The sequence below is a fragment of the Oncorhynchus keta genome, chromosome 36 (assembly GCF_023373465.1).
Source record: "Oncorhynchus keta strain PuntledgeMale-10-30-2019 chromosome 36, Oket_V2, whole genome shotgun sequence".
NCBI lineage: Eukaryota > Metazoa > Chordata > Actinopteri > Salmoniformes > Salmonidae > Oncorhynchus > Oncorhynchus keta.
Genome location: NC_068456.1, coordinates 4,961,845 through 4,978,039, shown reverse-complemented (window position 1 = coordinate 4,978,039; position 16,195 = coordinate 4,961,845). Strand labels below are relative to the sequence as shown.

Below are 16,195 nucleotides of genomic sequence, written 5' to 3'. Positions count from 1 at the left end.
GCTACGCTGCGTGGCGAATTGTACTGAACATCGAAACTGGTACTGAACATCGAAACTGGTACTGAACGACACGTTTCCAAAAACGGTGCGAACCGTTGTTCAATAGCTTTGAGGTAAGGTTTCTCCGGTGTGGTGGTTGTGGATCAATATGTGCCATATACAATCTCCATCTGGGTCACCATAATCACACCGTTCTTGAACTGGCCCATGCATATATACTTCTGAGGAGATGGGAAACTCAATTAAAATAGTATTACGGTCAAGATGTACGTTGCCCATGCATCGTAAATGGGCCGCGCGGTACATTCTGACTACTTTGGGGCATGGAAAACTCATTCAATGAGTGAGTTGGGCGCTAAATCAAAAACCCAACATCAGCATGAATTTCGTGAACAACAAATATAACGTTACACACGTTTTCTGAGATGTAAGATAACTGCTGTGTTGTCTGTAATATAGTCGAGCTTTGGAATCGTGACATTACGTACTTCCGAGGAAAATAGTCCGGTTTCGTGACTTTGAGAAGAGATAGCGCGAAGATTATTTTAGCAACAGCGTGACGCAGCATGACACCTTCAACGCGATTAGTCAACAATGGGATTCCTATCTCCTACTTTCTCTGTTATCTCTGGCCCAGATTCACTTTATTAACCTTGCCTGGCGCACCTATTGGTGGACGGTTCTTTTCATGGACTGTTCCAAATAAGATCCACCAACTCGTAACTTTCAGAAATACAAAGAAAATTAGGCCCAGCTTTTGAACCCCCCACCCCCTTTTGCCCTCAGAACAGTCGGAGGCATGGGCTCCACAAGGTGTCCAAAGCGTTTCACAGGGATGCTGACCCATGTTGACTCCAATGCTTCCCACAGTTGTGTCAAGTTGGCTGGGTATACTTTGGGTGGTGAACCATTCTTGATACATACTGGAAATTGTTGTGTAAAAAAAAAACAGCAGTGTTGCAGTTCTTGACACAAACTGGTGTGCCTGGCACCTACTACCATACCCTCATTGACACACACACAATCCATGTCTCAAGGCTTAAAAATCCTTCTTTAACCTGTCCCCTCCCCTTCATCTACTCTGATTTAGTGGATTTACCAAGTGGCATCAAGAAGGGATCATAGCTTCCCCCTGGATTCACCTGGTCAGTCTATGTCATAGAAAGAGCAGGTGTTCTTAATATTTGTATACTCAGTGTATCCTCCCATAGTGAAAAACATGCAGTTGCTGGTGAACAGGACATTGAATGGAATGTATTCAACTTTTTTTAAAACACCCCTCGTCGAGTTATTCACTGTATTATTCATTCTCCTAAAGTGTGTCAATTTTACTTTGTTCCACAGGGACGTGTAGATCTACCATGTGTTGCTTGTCTCAAATAAGACATGGAGTTAAGATGTAAGTGATGGTTAAGATACAAGGAGAGGTTTAGATTGGAGTAGGCCACGTAGAACCACTCGATAGCAAGGATAGCAACATATCACAATATATTATAAAATCACTCGATTATAGACCATTTCAAAATAATACATTTTATTTGCAACCATGCCAACGTGACTCCAAGCTGTCAACACTCCAAAGCACAAGCTGTGATAAAAAATGCATACTTTTACATTGATACATTGACCCTTGAATTGTTATTCTTGATTAGCATTTGATGCTGATAGTCTCACATGGCATGTGAGGTGAGTCAGCTCACATCCACAATTTCTCAATGTACTCTTGAATTAATAAATCATTCCTCTTTAAATAAAATATATGAATGATATTTGGATGACATTGCAAGTGAACTTACAAATGAACAATTCTTCAAACAATCTAGAAATGTCAAATGTTACACCATAGACTTGAATCAAAGGTCAATGGATGGAATTGTTCTATGTCACATATCAAGATCCTTTCATAAAATTTAAATATAGGCCTATTATAATGGTGAAATAAGTGCCAGGGCCTGCGTGCATAATACACTTGAAATGTTTCTCATAAGGATTTACCTTAAATGTCCCCTTCCTAAGGGAACTGTTTGGGCATGGCATAGAGCCCCTCAAACGTTTTCCTTAGGTAAGTGCATACTTAAGGGGATTTACAGTAGTTTGAAGGCATGTATGACAGAAAGAGTCTCTGGTTACCAGGGATATGACCTGATTCACTGACTGAACATTAGGCAAAGAGATCACATTTGTTTTGAGAGATAGCAAAATAGAACTTCTACATTCAAGACCGGAGAAACAAATTGATTCAGATAAGCAAGTTTCTATTACTTTCTTGCACATCAAGCCAACTTACAGAGTAGGTAGCTAGCTAGCCATAGAGCGGTGCACAATTGGCCCAGCGTTTCCCAGGTTAGGGTTTGGCCTGGGTATGCCGTCATTGTAAATAAGAACTTGTTCTTAACTGGCTTGCCTAGTTAAAGGTTAACATTTTTTTAAAGCTAGCTAGCCAGCTATCTTTGTAGCCATGGATTGTGCACCGTCCATTGTTTAGCTAAGTAGCTAGCTATCTACAGTGCATTCGGGAAAGTATTCAGACCCCTTGACTTTTTCCACATTTTGTAACATTACAGCCTTATTCTAAAATTGATTCAATTGTTGTTTCCCTCAATCTACACACAATAGCCCATAATGACAAAGCAAAAACATGTTTTTAGCCATTTTTGCACATTTATTAAAAATAAAAAAACAGGAAATATCAGTTTCATAAGTATTCTTTACTCAGTACTTTGTTGAAGCACCTTTGGCAGTGATTACAGCCTCGAGTCTTCTTGGGTATGACACTACAAGCTTGGCACACCTGCTGCAGAGATGGTTGTCCTTCTGGAAGGTTCTCCATCTCCATAGAGGAACTCTGTCATAGTGACCATCAGGTTCTTTTTCACCTTCCTGACCAAGGCCCTTCTCCCCCAATTGCTCAGTTTGGCCAGCTCTAGGAACAGTCTCAGTGGTTCCAAACTTCTTCCATTTAAGAATGATGGAGGCCACTGTGTTCTTGGAGGCCTTCAATGTTCCCTTCCCCAGATCTGTGCCCCGACAGAATCCTGTCTCGGAGCTCTACAGACAATAACTTCGACCTCATGGCTTGGTTTCTGCTCTGACATGCACTGTCAACTGTGGGACCTTATATAGACAGGTGTGTGCCTTTCCAAATCATGTCCAACCAATTGAATTTACCATAGATGGACTCCAATCAAGCTGGAGAAACATCTCAATGAATATCAATGGTAACAGGATTCACCTGAGCTAAATTTGGAGTTTCATAGCGAAGGTTATGAATACTTTTTAAATTAAATGTTTAATGTAAAACAAAAGGTGGAAAAAGTCAAGGGGTCTGAATACTTTCCGAATGCACTGTATACACCTAGCTAGCTGGTTGATGTTTTCTTTTTGCAACCAGGGCAGAGGAAAGCAACATTGACCTCCACATTTGCTGTGTACATTGATATGATATCCATAGTAAATGAAGCACAAGGGAACTCATGGGCACCCTTAAGTTTTTCACTTTATTTAAGGGGGAAATTCACCTTAAAATGTTTTATGCAACTGACTTAAAGTTAAGGAAACTTTAAGGGGAAAAGATAAAGGGGAAGATTTCTTATGCAGGCCCAAGACAGCAAAACAGGCAATGCACCTACAGACTGAAACTAATGAAACCCAAATGAACCATATCAATTGTTAGGTATGTGTGTGAAATAACTTTGTTTTTATTTGTTTTTTTTAGAGAAAAAAATAAGATTTCTCTCAAGTAGCTCTGTCATCTGAGGCACAAAAATAAATACTTTTCTATGACTGAGTCATTAACATTTACTAACATTGATTTGTCCCATTTCTTCTGACGGAATCTGAGGTAAATATTGTTTCTCGAAGTAGTGGATTCAAAATAAGAGGGAAATATTAAACATCTCTTACAATTTCCACAGAAGCAATTTCTTATAGAGAAGTTGTCTACTACTCCACATACCAGTGTTCTTCTTATTGAATATGTATTGAATAACTTTAAAAACAACCACATCACATGACCCGAAATTAACTACAAACAGGTACATTTTATATGGATGGACAAAGGCCTCTTATATAACCTCTATTATGCATGTCTCTTTAACACATTGATCATGAAAATGGTCTTGCAAAAAGACATTGGCACAGCAAAAGGCAACAACAATGGCTTAACATCATTGAATACATGATGCACTCGGATACAATCATCACATATAGAATGTGGTGAATGCCAGACAATACCAACACTGTAAATTAAGTAATACATGCATCGTATAGTTCATATGTGATATCTGCAGTTGAAAGGCGGGTATAGGGAGCATTGAGAGCAGCCCATTTCCACGGTATCTTTGATTACATTTCTCTCCTCTTCACTATAATAAAACTATGGAGTCATTATGAGATCTCTCTGGCCATTTCCACATTCGCTTGGCTGATCATGCTGGGCTGCTCTACTTTCTGTGGCGGGCTGTCACCCTCCATCGGGGACTCATTGACTGAGCCCGATGGCCGCTCATCCAGCATCTCCAGTGCATCCAGTGTGGTTTGGACCCTCCGGACTCCGTCACGTCGCGCCTGTCGCACGTCCACACGTCCCTCTGGGTCCACTGAGTCCAGTGCCAAAAGCTCTTTGGTCAACAGCTCCTCCAGCAGCAAGTACCTCTTATCATTCTTCTTCCCATCAAAGCATTTCACCTCTTGCTCCAGTTTTGCCACTCTCTCCTCTATCTTTTGCACTTTAGCCAAGCCTGGGTGACACTGAGCGGCGGGCTCATTTTCTGATTTTGGGGGCAAGTCCTCCTGTGGAGCAGGAACAGCCACTGGCTCCTGGGCTTCTGGTTTCGGCGACATCTGGACTGTGATGTTTGCTGTCTGTTGTGGCTGCAGTTGCGGCTGTGGCTGGGGTTGTTGTGGAGGTTGTGGTTGTTGCTGGGACTGTTGTGGTTGTTGATACAGCTGTGGTTGCTGTGGTTGTTGGTACTGTTCAGGTTGTTGGTATTGTTGTGGCTGTTGGTACTGTTGTGGTGGTTTTTGGTACTGTTCAGGTTGTTGGTATTGCTGTGGCTGTTGGTACTGTTGTGGTTGTTGGTACTGTTCAGGTTGTTGGTACTGTTCAGGTTGTTGGTACTGTTCAGGTTGTTGGTACTGTTGTGGCTGTTGGTACTGTTGTGGCTGTTGGTACTGTTCAGGTTGTTGGTACTGCTGTGGCTGCTGTGATTGTTGTGATTTTTGGTACTGTTCAGGTTGTTGGTATTGTTGTGGTTGTTTTGGCTGTTGGTACTGTTGTGGCTGCTGTGGGAGTTGTGGCTGCTGTGGCTGTTGTTGTGGTTGTTGGTATTGTAGTGGCTGTTGTTGATAATGTTGTTGCTGCTGTGGTTGTTGTGGTCCTTGGTACTGTTGTGGTGGCTGCTGTGGTTGCTGTGAGATCTGTGGCTGTTGACGCTGCTGTGAGTCAGCCTCTCTCTGCGCTGCTTGGGGATACTGAGAGATCTCCTGCTCCTGCTCCATTCTGTGGGGTGATTCTCTCTGTGGCACATGGTGGTGGACCTGGACCTGTGGAAGTAAGAAGGAATGATTCATCCTGAATAAACATTATGTCAAATTTGCCAGACTGGCATTTGTGGCTATGTATATGAGACTTTTTATTTTGAAGAATCCTACTGCTTTTGGCTGACTGGCAATAGGCGTTGTGATGAGTGGGGAAAAAAATGTACCTGTGGTCTCTCTGTAATGACCTGTGCTCTGAGGGGAGACTGGCTCCTTATATGCGGTGGGATATGGATGGCGGCAGTCTCGCGGTGCTGGGGAGGCACGCTCGGGGACGGGGATGCTCGCTCCCGGGAAGAGGGTGTGGCTCCATGATGACTGCTCCAGTCCTCTGGCTGCAGTCGGTGGAAGGAGGGCTGGTGCTCCGAGTAAGCCGGAAAGCGCTGGGTGTAGAGAGCGGGATTGACAGGGGCTTGTTGTGGGTGAGATCCGGCCCTCTCGTGGATCACTGGGATGGGGATGTAACCTGCCTGGAGGCCTGTGCTGCTGGGTCGCGGGGGCTGGTGGAGGGGATGGCCCTAAGGAATGAAAGTCCAGTGTGAATCAGAGGAAGTACAATTGCATACTCAATATTAGAAGTAGTCTAGAAGTAGCTAGAGGTTTTGTTTGATTCCAACATCAAACATGTGTGTAACTAGAACTTTCCCTGCAAATCCTCCAATGGCATCAATGTATGGTTTTAGCAAATGGTAAGAGTTCATGCGCAGTAATCTCAATAGATAAAACAATCTCACCTCAGGTCCTTGTAAACTAGGCGAACAGGACATGCAGGGTTCAGGAGTAGAGCTCTCGGAGGAACCCTGCAAAGGAGATCTAGGCCTGCAGTGGAGCGTCGGGGTGGGGGAGGGTGTCCGCCCTTCTGCCCGTATATTTTGCAGAGCAGTCGGCTGGATGTAGGAGAAACACGGGTGTTGCTGACGGAGGTCTGCGCCTTCATGGCAGACTGGGATTGGGATGTAACCCTGGCGGAGGGTGGGGTGCTTCATGTCCTTCACAAAGGCCTTCTGCATCTCCTGAGGACTCGGCTCTGGTGGCACACTTGGGCCATTTTGAGACAACTGGCTAACCTGAACAAGAAAACAAAGTCTGAATTAATACATCAATTAATACAAAATAAGTATGTGAGTGAATCTCTAACCCCAGGGGCAAGCAGTTACTGCCAATCCATCCATAAAACATTCAGTTAATGTATTCTACAAGGGAATGGTGTCCAACATCCCAGAAATATTAGTTCTTTCTTCCAAACTGAGGAAGAAAGAGCAATTTAATATCTTAGGCTACTGAGATTAAATTGAGATTGATTGAAAAGAGCTGTTTGCTAGAGGCTGAAACAAATGAGTCTTCAATAGAATCTGCTCCGGCATCCAGGCTATAAGCAAACATCATTAGGTGCAATGTGAAATATCCCTGGGAGATGTAAAAAGTATCACCTCCCTGGACAATTGGAAGCGGAAACTAGTTCTTATCCAATTGCAAGTATGTGCCTGTCATAAGAAGCATGCCATCACTACATGTGGATATGAAGATTATGCATTTGTTGGTTTGCTAGGCAGTATTTGCTATCATAAAACATCAATCCTATTTATCTTATGTCCTCATATGGGTGTCTCACAGTAGAGACAAACTACTCCATGATGCTGCCTTGGTGATCACCAGGAAAACCAATTAAGAGTGAGACACCTGACAGTGACAGTGGAAAATAGTCTCTGTGATATAAATACATGACCAGTTTTGCTTTACCATGCAAATCTAATTAGCAATAAAGTATATTTAATTGTGAGTGATTTAAGAATACTCAATCAATCAATCAAATGTTATTTATATAGCCCTTCGTACATCAGCTGATATCTCAAAGTGCTGTACAGAAACCCAGCCTAAAACCCCAAACAGCAAGCAATGCAGGTGTAGAAGCACGGTGGCTAGGAAAAACTCCCTAGAAAGGCCAAAACCTAGGAAGAAACCTAGAGAGGAACCAGGCTATGTGGGGTGGCCAGTCCTCTTCTGGCTGTGCCGGGTGGAGATTATAACAGAACATGGCCAAGATGTTCAAATGTTCATAAATGACCAGCATGGTCGAATAATAACAAGGCAGAACAGTTGAAACTGGAGCAGCAGCACAGTCAGGTGGACTGGGGACACCAATATTTGCTTGCCTTCAGGCTATACATGTGTACTGGAGAGCACAAGCCATACCTCGCATACCGCGGTCCAACAATAACAGATTCGGTAAGGCCCACAAATACAATGTTCCTCAGCTCAAATATTTAGAAAAAAGATCTAGATATTCTTGTTTGTGGTCAGAATATAACTGTATAACTGTAGCTCAGTTGGTAGAGCATGGCGCTTGTAACGCCAGGGTAGTGGGTTCGATCCCCGGGACCACCCATACGTAGAATGTATACACACATGACTGTAAGTCGCTTTGGATAAAAGCGTCTGCTAAATGGCATATATTATTATTATTATTATAACTGGTTCACCAACAATTATAACCTTAATGCTTTGTTGTCTTTTATGATTATGCTGTCATCTTATGCTTGCTTATATAAAGGAGGTCACACTGCTTGCCTAGCAAGTATCGCTTCCTCCTAATTCGGCGCAACACTGTAGGCTCGAACCCAGGACCTCTGCCTTGCTAGCACACGTGACCAGTGGTGTAAAGTGCTTAAGTAAAAAAATACTTTAAATTACTACTTAAGTTGTTTTTTGGGGGTATCTGTACTTTACCATTTATATTTTTGCCTACTTTAACTTCACTACATTTCTAAAGAAAATAATGTACTTTTTACTCTGTACATTTTCCCTTACCCAAAAGTACTCATTACATTCTGACAGGAAAATGGTCTAATTCACACACTTATCAAGAGAACATCCGTGGTCATCCCTACTGCCTCTGATCAGGCAGACTCATTAAACACAAATGCTTCATTTGTAAATTATGTCTGGCTATCCATAAAAAAATGTTTTTAAATGTGACGTCTGGTTTGCTTAATATAAGGAATTTGAAATAATTTACACTTTTACTTTTGATACATAAGTACATTTGAGCAATTCCATTTACTTTTGATACTTAAGTATATTTAAAACAAAATACTTTTGCTCAAGTAGTATTTTACTGGGTGACTTTCACTTGAGTCATTTTATATTAAGGTATCTTTACTTTCACTCAAGTATCATAATTGGGTCATTTTTCCACCACTGCACATGACCACCCTACTGAAGCATCTTACCAGTCAGTGCCAAGCAAAAAGCTAGCTATTCACTGGTGCAAGTGGGAACATTGCAGGCTGAGAAGTAAGCTTCACACATCCCCATGTGCTACACTTACATACTTCAACAAGGTGTGGCTCAAACTAAAATCAAACTGTCCAAACTGGAAGCATGTCCTACAGACAGAGCTGAAACAACAAACTGTATGTTTGGGTAGTGTGTGACAAAGCACCAGACTCCACTGGTACATGATGCAAAATAGCCTAGGTTTAGACAAGTGGGAGCAACCCACTGAGCAAAAGTCTATATAAGTCCAGTCTACACAGTTTAGCACGACAAAGACAAGTGTCCACAAGACTATGTAGGCCCATTGGACCTACTGCATTGGAACAGTCCCAAGCTCCTCATGACTATTTAATTTGTCTGGTAATAAATCATTCAAATGAATTAATTCAAATTATTAATTATTCAATTCATTTGAAATAAGTACTGTGTGAGGCATAGTGTTGCACTTTTTAATTTACATCATTCCCGTTATGCTTTTTTGATACAACAACAGTAGTTGTGAAACTCTGAACGACCTTTTGCCCTCTGCCATTTTGGCAGGGTCCCTGTACACTGCCAGCATCGCACCAATTTTATCTCCTGACAGCTGTGTCTTTCTAGCAGATTCTTAGTGACACTAACTTTGGACAGCAGCAAGTGTTGATCTTCCTAATGCAAGATGCCAACCTAGGGTCTGCTTCCCCAACCCTTCAACACTTAAGTTGACACAGTTCTTCAGGACACAGTTTAATGGTGTAAAACCATATCACCAATGTTTGTGATTTGTTCATTTAATGGATTGTAGATTATTTGGAGCTGTTATATATGCGCAGTAGGCTACTGGAGTTGGGTGGGTGATGAGCCCACCTCAAATCCCTTTTAAGGAAAAGTTTTAGTAACGGGTATACGAAATATGAACAAGCGCATTCTACATGGCCTAATAGGCTTTAAATAAACATTATGGAGATGTCCAAACACTCAAAGCCATGGCTTTACATATGACTGCAGTGCGTCACCAACCAACCAGCCACGCTTAGATCATCACACAAGAACATAACCTAACAGCCATTGCCCGTTATTTAACCCGTTATAATGCATGAGGGAGAGGACTGGAGCCTAAAAGAGACAGCATTCCATTGCGTTGGCGTATGTGAGGTCTAAGCAGATACGAAGTTTGAGCAGTGGCAAGTTGTAACAAATGGTTTCTAAATGTTAAAGAAAATGAGAGAGAAGTTTAGCCTACTATAAATAGAATATGCCCACTCTGTCTTCCTATAATAAAAGCCAGTGCGTATCAGAGGCAGTGACCATAATTAACCACTGAAGCGCTTGGTCGACGGCCATGCCATATACTATATATATATATATATATATATATTCTGTGTTGTGTCTGCCATGCTATCAGCAGAAATTACATTTTCAATCCAACTTTCTATATCACACTAGCCCTCCCACGCTACACATCATTTTTACTCAATCCATGAACCTACCTTTTTGACATCGTGTCTGGGGTCATTCCAGCTTGTTGTGCGATTAATGTGATCCACAAAAAAAGGCCATCCTGTCTGTGGGTCAATTTTAATTTCCCATCCTGGGGGTAGAGGGTCGTTGTTATTGGCCATATCTACCATTGGTGACTGTGTCTTCATGCTGCTCAAACTCCTTGATCCTTTATACTGTGCCATGTTATACAGTCAACGGATCCTTTAAAGATTCCGCACAGTGACGTGTGGGAAAGGGGGCTGGAAGTTTCTCGAAATAGCACCGTCAATGTTGGGATTGGGAAAAAATTGCCACCTCCAGTGTCTCGAGATTCAGGGAGAATGTTCCAGCCTAACAGTGAGGCGATCTGGTATTTACGTTCAGGACAGGAACACCTGTTTGTTTGTATGTATATTTTCCAATTTAACGTTGCGCCATAGATTCCAATAATAGCGCTACTTCACACGTGGTGGTACAATGTATTCAGCTCAGAGCGTGGCTACAGTCATAAATGTATCCTTGGTCAATGGGCGGATTCGATAATGCTGAAACGCCGGGAACCGGTCTATGGCCCGTGACGTGAATTGGCAAAGGAATGCACCCTTCTCAAATCGAACAGGAATCTGCGCCGCTCGGTCATGTTGTCAACAAGACATCACGGTGCATCATCCAGAAACATAAAGCATTTGTTTTTCATTAAATATACGTTTGAATCAAAATAAAATCACTTTTGCATGTGAAAACATTATTCTACGTGTAATTACGTGACTTTTGTTTTCAGCCGATTTCACCGTTGGCTTTGAACGGGCACCTGGCTCACGACCGGGTGGCAGCCCGGTTCCGAAACGAATGCAATCAACTTTCACCTGGTGCAATTACATGCCTACCAGGGCGCTTTAGACAGATTAATCGAATCCCCTCAATGTTTATACAGTATCGCTTTAATTGACATTTTCAAAATAAAAGCCCCCAATTAGGTTTATGACGTTTGACAGATGTTGGCACAACAGGGATTCCACCTTCATCTCGGCTAGCGTATTTTACCGAGATGTTATAGTATAAGACTAGCCTACTCGAGATATCTGATTGATTTTATTTTAGTGCTGACTCAAGTCCCCCTGTAGACTGCATGCGCATGGGCATCAGTCGGCTTCCTGACTCTCCGGTTAGCGCCATTTTCTTCCTCTTAGTTAGCTAGCTTAGCTACCGCATAAATACATTGATTAGGCCATCTTCTTGTTTATTTCAGCATACTCAGTTAGTTAGTCGGCATTCATACCAATCGATTTTTGAACATGGAAGACGAAAGCCACCCCAAAACGCTGTAAGTTGTCAACACAACAGCCACGACTTTGCCTCCTAGCTAGCTTGGCAATGTTAGCTAACTAACTGTTAACTAGCTAGATAACTATCGACCTCAACAGCTTCCTCATTTTAACCTCTCACTAAGCGAATCAGCATACTTTTTTTCTCCCCAGTAAAACAACGGTTACAAGACTATCCAGTAGGCTGATCAAAATATTCGTGAACGTATGCAATATTACATTGCATGGCACATCAGCTCGCTAGCTAAGTTACCCAGCTACATAGATGACTAACGTTAGCTATCTAAATGTTATTGAAATGTCCCCATCATGGCTGGGATAATGTTCTAGGAGTTAGTTAGCTGACGGATAACTAAGTCATGTCTTTCTTTAGCCGACTCAACTCCACGATTTATGAGTTGCGTTTAATGGACTAGCCTTTCTCTTGTCTGCATACTGAAGTGATGAGGAAAAGGTGTTATTTGAAACGAAGCTTAGCTTCTTAGTATCAAGACAAGTTGATATTTATAGCTAACTATCTACTTTGGTTGGTCAACAAATAATAGCTACATAATAATTAGGCTATAATGAATTGCAAGAAGAGTGCCTTGGTCCTCGTCTTTTGTTGACTAATTAGACCTAATCCTTAAACCAAATAACACGTTCAATCTAACAACATTTTGTCCGATCTAGAGGCTATACACAGACCTTTTGTCTAGTGCCAAAAGGGCTCCCATAGACTCCAAGCCAAAATATGTTCCCTAAATGGACAGAATTTTTTTTTTCTTCCAGAAATGTCTTCATTGGACAGATAGGGGCACACCTTCCCACAGTCATGAGCAAAATCATATTTGTGTGCTTAAAACTAAATGTTTGTGTAGTTAAATTTGATATTCAATAAATAACATTAAAGCCAATATTTGATGCAACGTAACTTATCCTATCCTCGCCTATCCTTAACCAACCTCCTAAGCAGTTGCTTGAAGTACTTAAGTGAAAATACATTAAAGTACTAAATAAGTCATTTTTTGAGGGGTATCTGTACTTTACTATTTATATTTTTGACTACTTTTACTTCAATAAAATTATTTTTTACTCCATACACTTTCCTAGACACACAAGTACTCATTACATTAGTAATGCTGAGCAGTACAGGAAAATGGTCCAATTCACACTAATCAAGCAACATCCCTGGTCATCCCTTCTGCCTCTGATCTGATGGACTCACAAAACACAAATGCTTGGTTTGTAAATTATGTTGGCGTGTGCCCCTGTGGCTATCTGTAAATTAAAAAGATTCACTTAATTTGAGGAATTTTAAATTATTTTTTACTTTTGATACTTATGTATATTTTTGCAATTACATTTACTTTTTATACTTAAGAATATTTCAAACCAAATACTTTGAATTTTACTGAAGTAATATTTTACTGGGTGACTTTTTTACGTGAGTCATTTTATATTAAGGTATCATTACTTTTACTCAAGTATGACAATTGGGTACTTTTCTCACCAGTGCTCCTGAGATCACTAATTTGTCCCATCTTTTCCCTAGGTATGTTGGTAACCTGTCCAGAGATGTAACAGAAATTTTGATTCTTCAGCTGTTCACCCAAATTGGACCTTGCAAAAGTTGTAAAATGATCACTGAGGTAAGATGTGTTCTGCTCTATTAGCTATGATGACTTATGGAGACATTTGTGTTGCTGAGTTTCATTATCATGGATTATGCACTAGGTCAAGGAATTCAAGTCAGTAGACAGGGTACTACTGTTTAACCTTTTTGACTGTAACAGTGGTCATTGGCACATACCAGTTTTTCACATAATTCCATCCCTTTTTCCATTAATTTTGAATCAATGTTGCCATTTGGTCTTTATTTTCGCACATAAAACTGAAAAGATTTGCATCATGTTGATAAACACACCATAACATTTACATAATTGCCTTGACATATCAAGGACAGGAAAGGTCATTTGTAATTAGCCTTACCCTTTTATAAAGCATTTTTCCTATATCCTTGCATAACCTAGCATTTATTTTTTATGCAGTTCTTTTTTCAATAATTTAATTGTCACCCAAAATGGGTCAGTTTCAGCACCTCCCCTAAAACCGTCTAATATCCTACTTCTTGCAGTTACCGTAGTTACAGGGGGAGAAGGGTAAACCTGATCTACCATGGGCTGCTGATATAATGGTTTCTAGTGGACCTGACCAATAGTTTGTTGACGTCTCCAGCGTAGCTGGGTGAGACTGTATAGGCTACCCTCATATGACCAACAGTGCATTCGGAAAGTATTCAGACACCTTGACTTTTTCCACATTTTGTTACGTTACAGCCTTATTCTAAAATGGATTCAATTAAAAATGTCCCTGATCAATCTATACATAATGATGAAGCGAAAACAGTTTTTAAATACATTTTTGCTAATTTCTAGAAATAAATGTATATATAAATAAAAATACCTTTCCGTAAGTATTCAGACGCTTTGCAATGAGACTCAAAATTAATCTCAGGTGCATCCTGTTTCCATCCTTGAGATGTTTCTGCAACTTTATTGGAGTCCACCTGTGGTAAATTCAATTGATTGGACATGATTTGGAAAGGCACACCTGTCTATATAAAGTCCCACAGTTGACAGTGCATGTCAGAGGAAACCAAGCCACGAGCTCGAAGGAATGGTCCGTAGCGCTCCGAGGCAGGATCGTGTCGAGACACAGATCTGGGGAAGGATACCAAAAATGTCTGCAGCATTGAAGGTCCCCAAGAACACAGTGGCTGCTATCATTCTTAGATGGAGGAAGTTTGGAAACACCAAGACTCTTCCAAGAGCTGACCGCCTGGCCGAACTGAGCAATCTGGGGAGAAGGGCCTTGGTCAGGGAGGTGACCAAGAACCTGATGGTCACTCTGAAAGAGTTCCTCTGTGGAGATGGGAGAACCTTCCAGAAGGACAACCATCTCTGCAGCACTCCACCAATCAGGCCTTTATAGTAGTGGCCAGACTGGAAGCCACAACTCAGTAAAAGGCACATGACAGCCCGCTTGGAATTTGCCAAAAGTCACCTAAAGGACTCAGACCAGAGAATCTTGTTTCCCCTGGTCAGATTCTCTTTTTATTTTTTTGTATTTTTTTTTGTATTAAAAAACAAAATGAACCTTTTTAATTTAACGAGGCAAGTCAGTTAAGAACAAATTCTTATTTATAATGACAACCTACCAAACCCAGATGACGCTGGGCCAATTGTGCGCTGCCATATGGGGCTCTCCATCACGTCCAGATGTGATAGAGCCTGGAATCGAACCAGGAATTGTAGTGGTGTCTCTTGCACTGAGATGCAGTGCCTTAGACTGCTGCCCAACTCGAGAGTCCAAGATTGAACTATTTGGCCTGAATGCCAAGTATCACTTCTGGAGGAAACGTGGCACCATCCCTACGGTGAAGCGTGGTAGTAGCATCATGCTGTGGAGATTTTCAGCAGCAGGGCCTAGGAGACAAGTCAGGATTGAGGCAAAGATGAACAGAGCAAAGTAAAGAGATCATTGAAGAAACCCTGCTCTTGAGTGCTCAGGACCTCAGGCTGGGGTGAAGGTTCACCTTTCAACAGGACAACGACCCTAAGCACACAGCTAAGACAGTACAGGAGTTGCTTCGGGACAAGTCTCAATGTCCTAGAGTGGCTCAGCCTTAGCACGGACTTGAACCCGATCAAACATCTCTGGAGAGACCTGAAAATTGCTGTGCAGCGACGCTCCCCATCCAACCAAACAGAGCTTGAGAGGATCTGCAGAGAAGAATGGGAGAAACTCTCCAAATACAGGTGTGCCAAGCTTGTAGTGTCATATCCAAGAAGACCTGAGGCTGTACTCGTTGCCAAAGGTGCTTCAACAAAGTACTGAGTGAAGGGTCTGAATACTTAGTTAAAGTCAGAAGTTTACATACACTTAGGTTTCAGTCATTAAAACATTTATTTTCAACCACTCCACAAATGTATTGTTAACAAACTATAGTTTCGGCAAGTTGGTTAGGACATCTACTTTGTGCATGACACAAGTACTTTTTCCAACAATTGTTTACAGACAGATTATTTCACTTATAGTTCACTGTATCACAATTCCAAAGGGTCTAGAGTTAACATACACTAAGTTGACTGTGCCTTTAAACAGCTTGGAAATGGCCGACGCTTCTTATAGGCCAATTGACATCATTTGAGTCAATTGGAGGTGAACCTGTGGATGTATTTCAAGGCCTACCTTCAAACTCAGTGCCTCTTTGCTTGACATCATAGGAAAATCTAAAGAAATCATTCAAGACCTCAGGAAAAAAATGGTAGACCTTCCCAATCTGGTTCATCCTTGGGGGCAATTTCCAAACGCCTGAAGGTACCACGTTCATCTGTACAAACAATAGTCCGCAAGTATAAACACCATGGGACCACGCAGCATCATACAGCTCAAGAACGAGACTCGTTTTGTCTCCTAGAGATGAATGTACTTTGATGTGAAAAGTGCAAATTAATCCCAGAACAACCGCAAAGGACCTTGTGAAGATGCTGGAGGAAACCGGTACAAAAGTATCTATATCCACAGTAAAACGAGTCCTATATCGACATAAC

The 16,195-nt window shown here is 41.5% G+C and overlaps 2 protein-coding genes across 7 annotated transcripts in view; one reads left to right on the top strand and one right to left on the bottom strand.

The window, feature by feature from the left end:
• Nucleotides 1–1,517: 1,517 nt before the first annotated feature.
• Nucleotides 1,518–10,616, bottom strand: bag3 (BCL2 associated athanogene 3). Its single transcript, XM_035753920.2, has 4 exons — nucleotides 10,284–10,616; nucleotides 6,273–6,605; nucleotides 5,706–6,056; nucleotides 1,518–5,544 (listed from the first exon to the last, which is right to left on the bottom strand). Exons 1-4 carry the CDS (start codon nucleotides 10,476–10,478, stop codon nucleotides 4,387–4,389), a joined length of 2,037 nt encoding a protein of 678 aa, XP_035609813.1. The 5' UTR covers nucleotides 10,479–10,616; the 3' UTR covers nucleotides 1,518–4,386.
• tial1 (TIA1 cytotoxic granule-associated RNA binding protein-like 1) overlaps nucleotides 10,574–16,195 on the top strand; it is a 23,693-nt gene continuing 18,071 nt past the window's right edge. Inside the window, exons 1-2 of one of the 6 annotated variants that reach the window (XM_052498360.1) lie at nucleotides 10,574–10,680; nucleotides 13,135–13,231. In XM_052498360.1, coding sequence (XP_052354320.1) covers nucleotides 13,220–13,231 — 12 coding nt within the window. In that variant the 5' untranslated portion in view covers nucleotides 10,574–10,680; nucleotides 13,135–13,219. Of the gene's footprint in view, nucleotides 10,681–11,287; nucleotides 11,600–12,699; nucleotides 12,824–13,134; nucleotides 13,232–16,195 lie in introns of those variants that run through there. The other 5 variants (XM_035753924.2, XM_052498361.1, XM_035753923.2 and 2 more) reach the window with 5 other exon arrangements.

Excerpts from the sequence above, each read along its gene's own strand:
- bag3 (XM_035753920.2), bottom strand. The coding sequence starts at position 10,478 with ATGGCACAGTATAAAGGATCAAGGAGTTTGAGCAGCATGAAGACACAG. Across the intron at positions 6,606-10,283 it reads CCAGACACGATGTCAAAAAG|GTTAGCCAGTTGTCTCAAAA; the intron begins GTAGGTTCATGG and ends TTTCTTGTTCAG. Across the intron at positions 5,545-5,705 it reads TCATTACAGAGAGACCACAG|GTCCAGGTCCACCACCATGT; the intron begins GTACATTTTTTT and ends TTACTTCCACAG.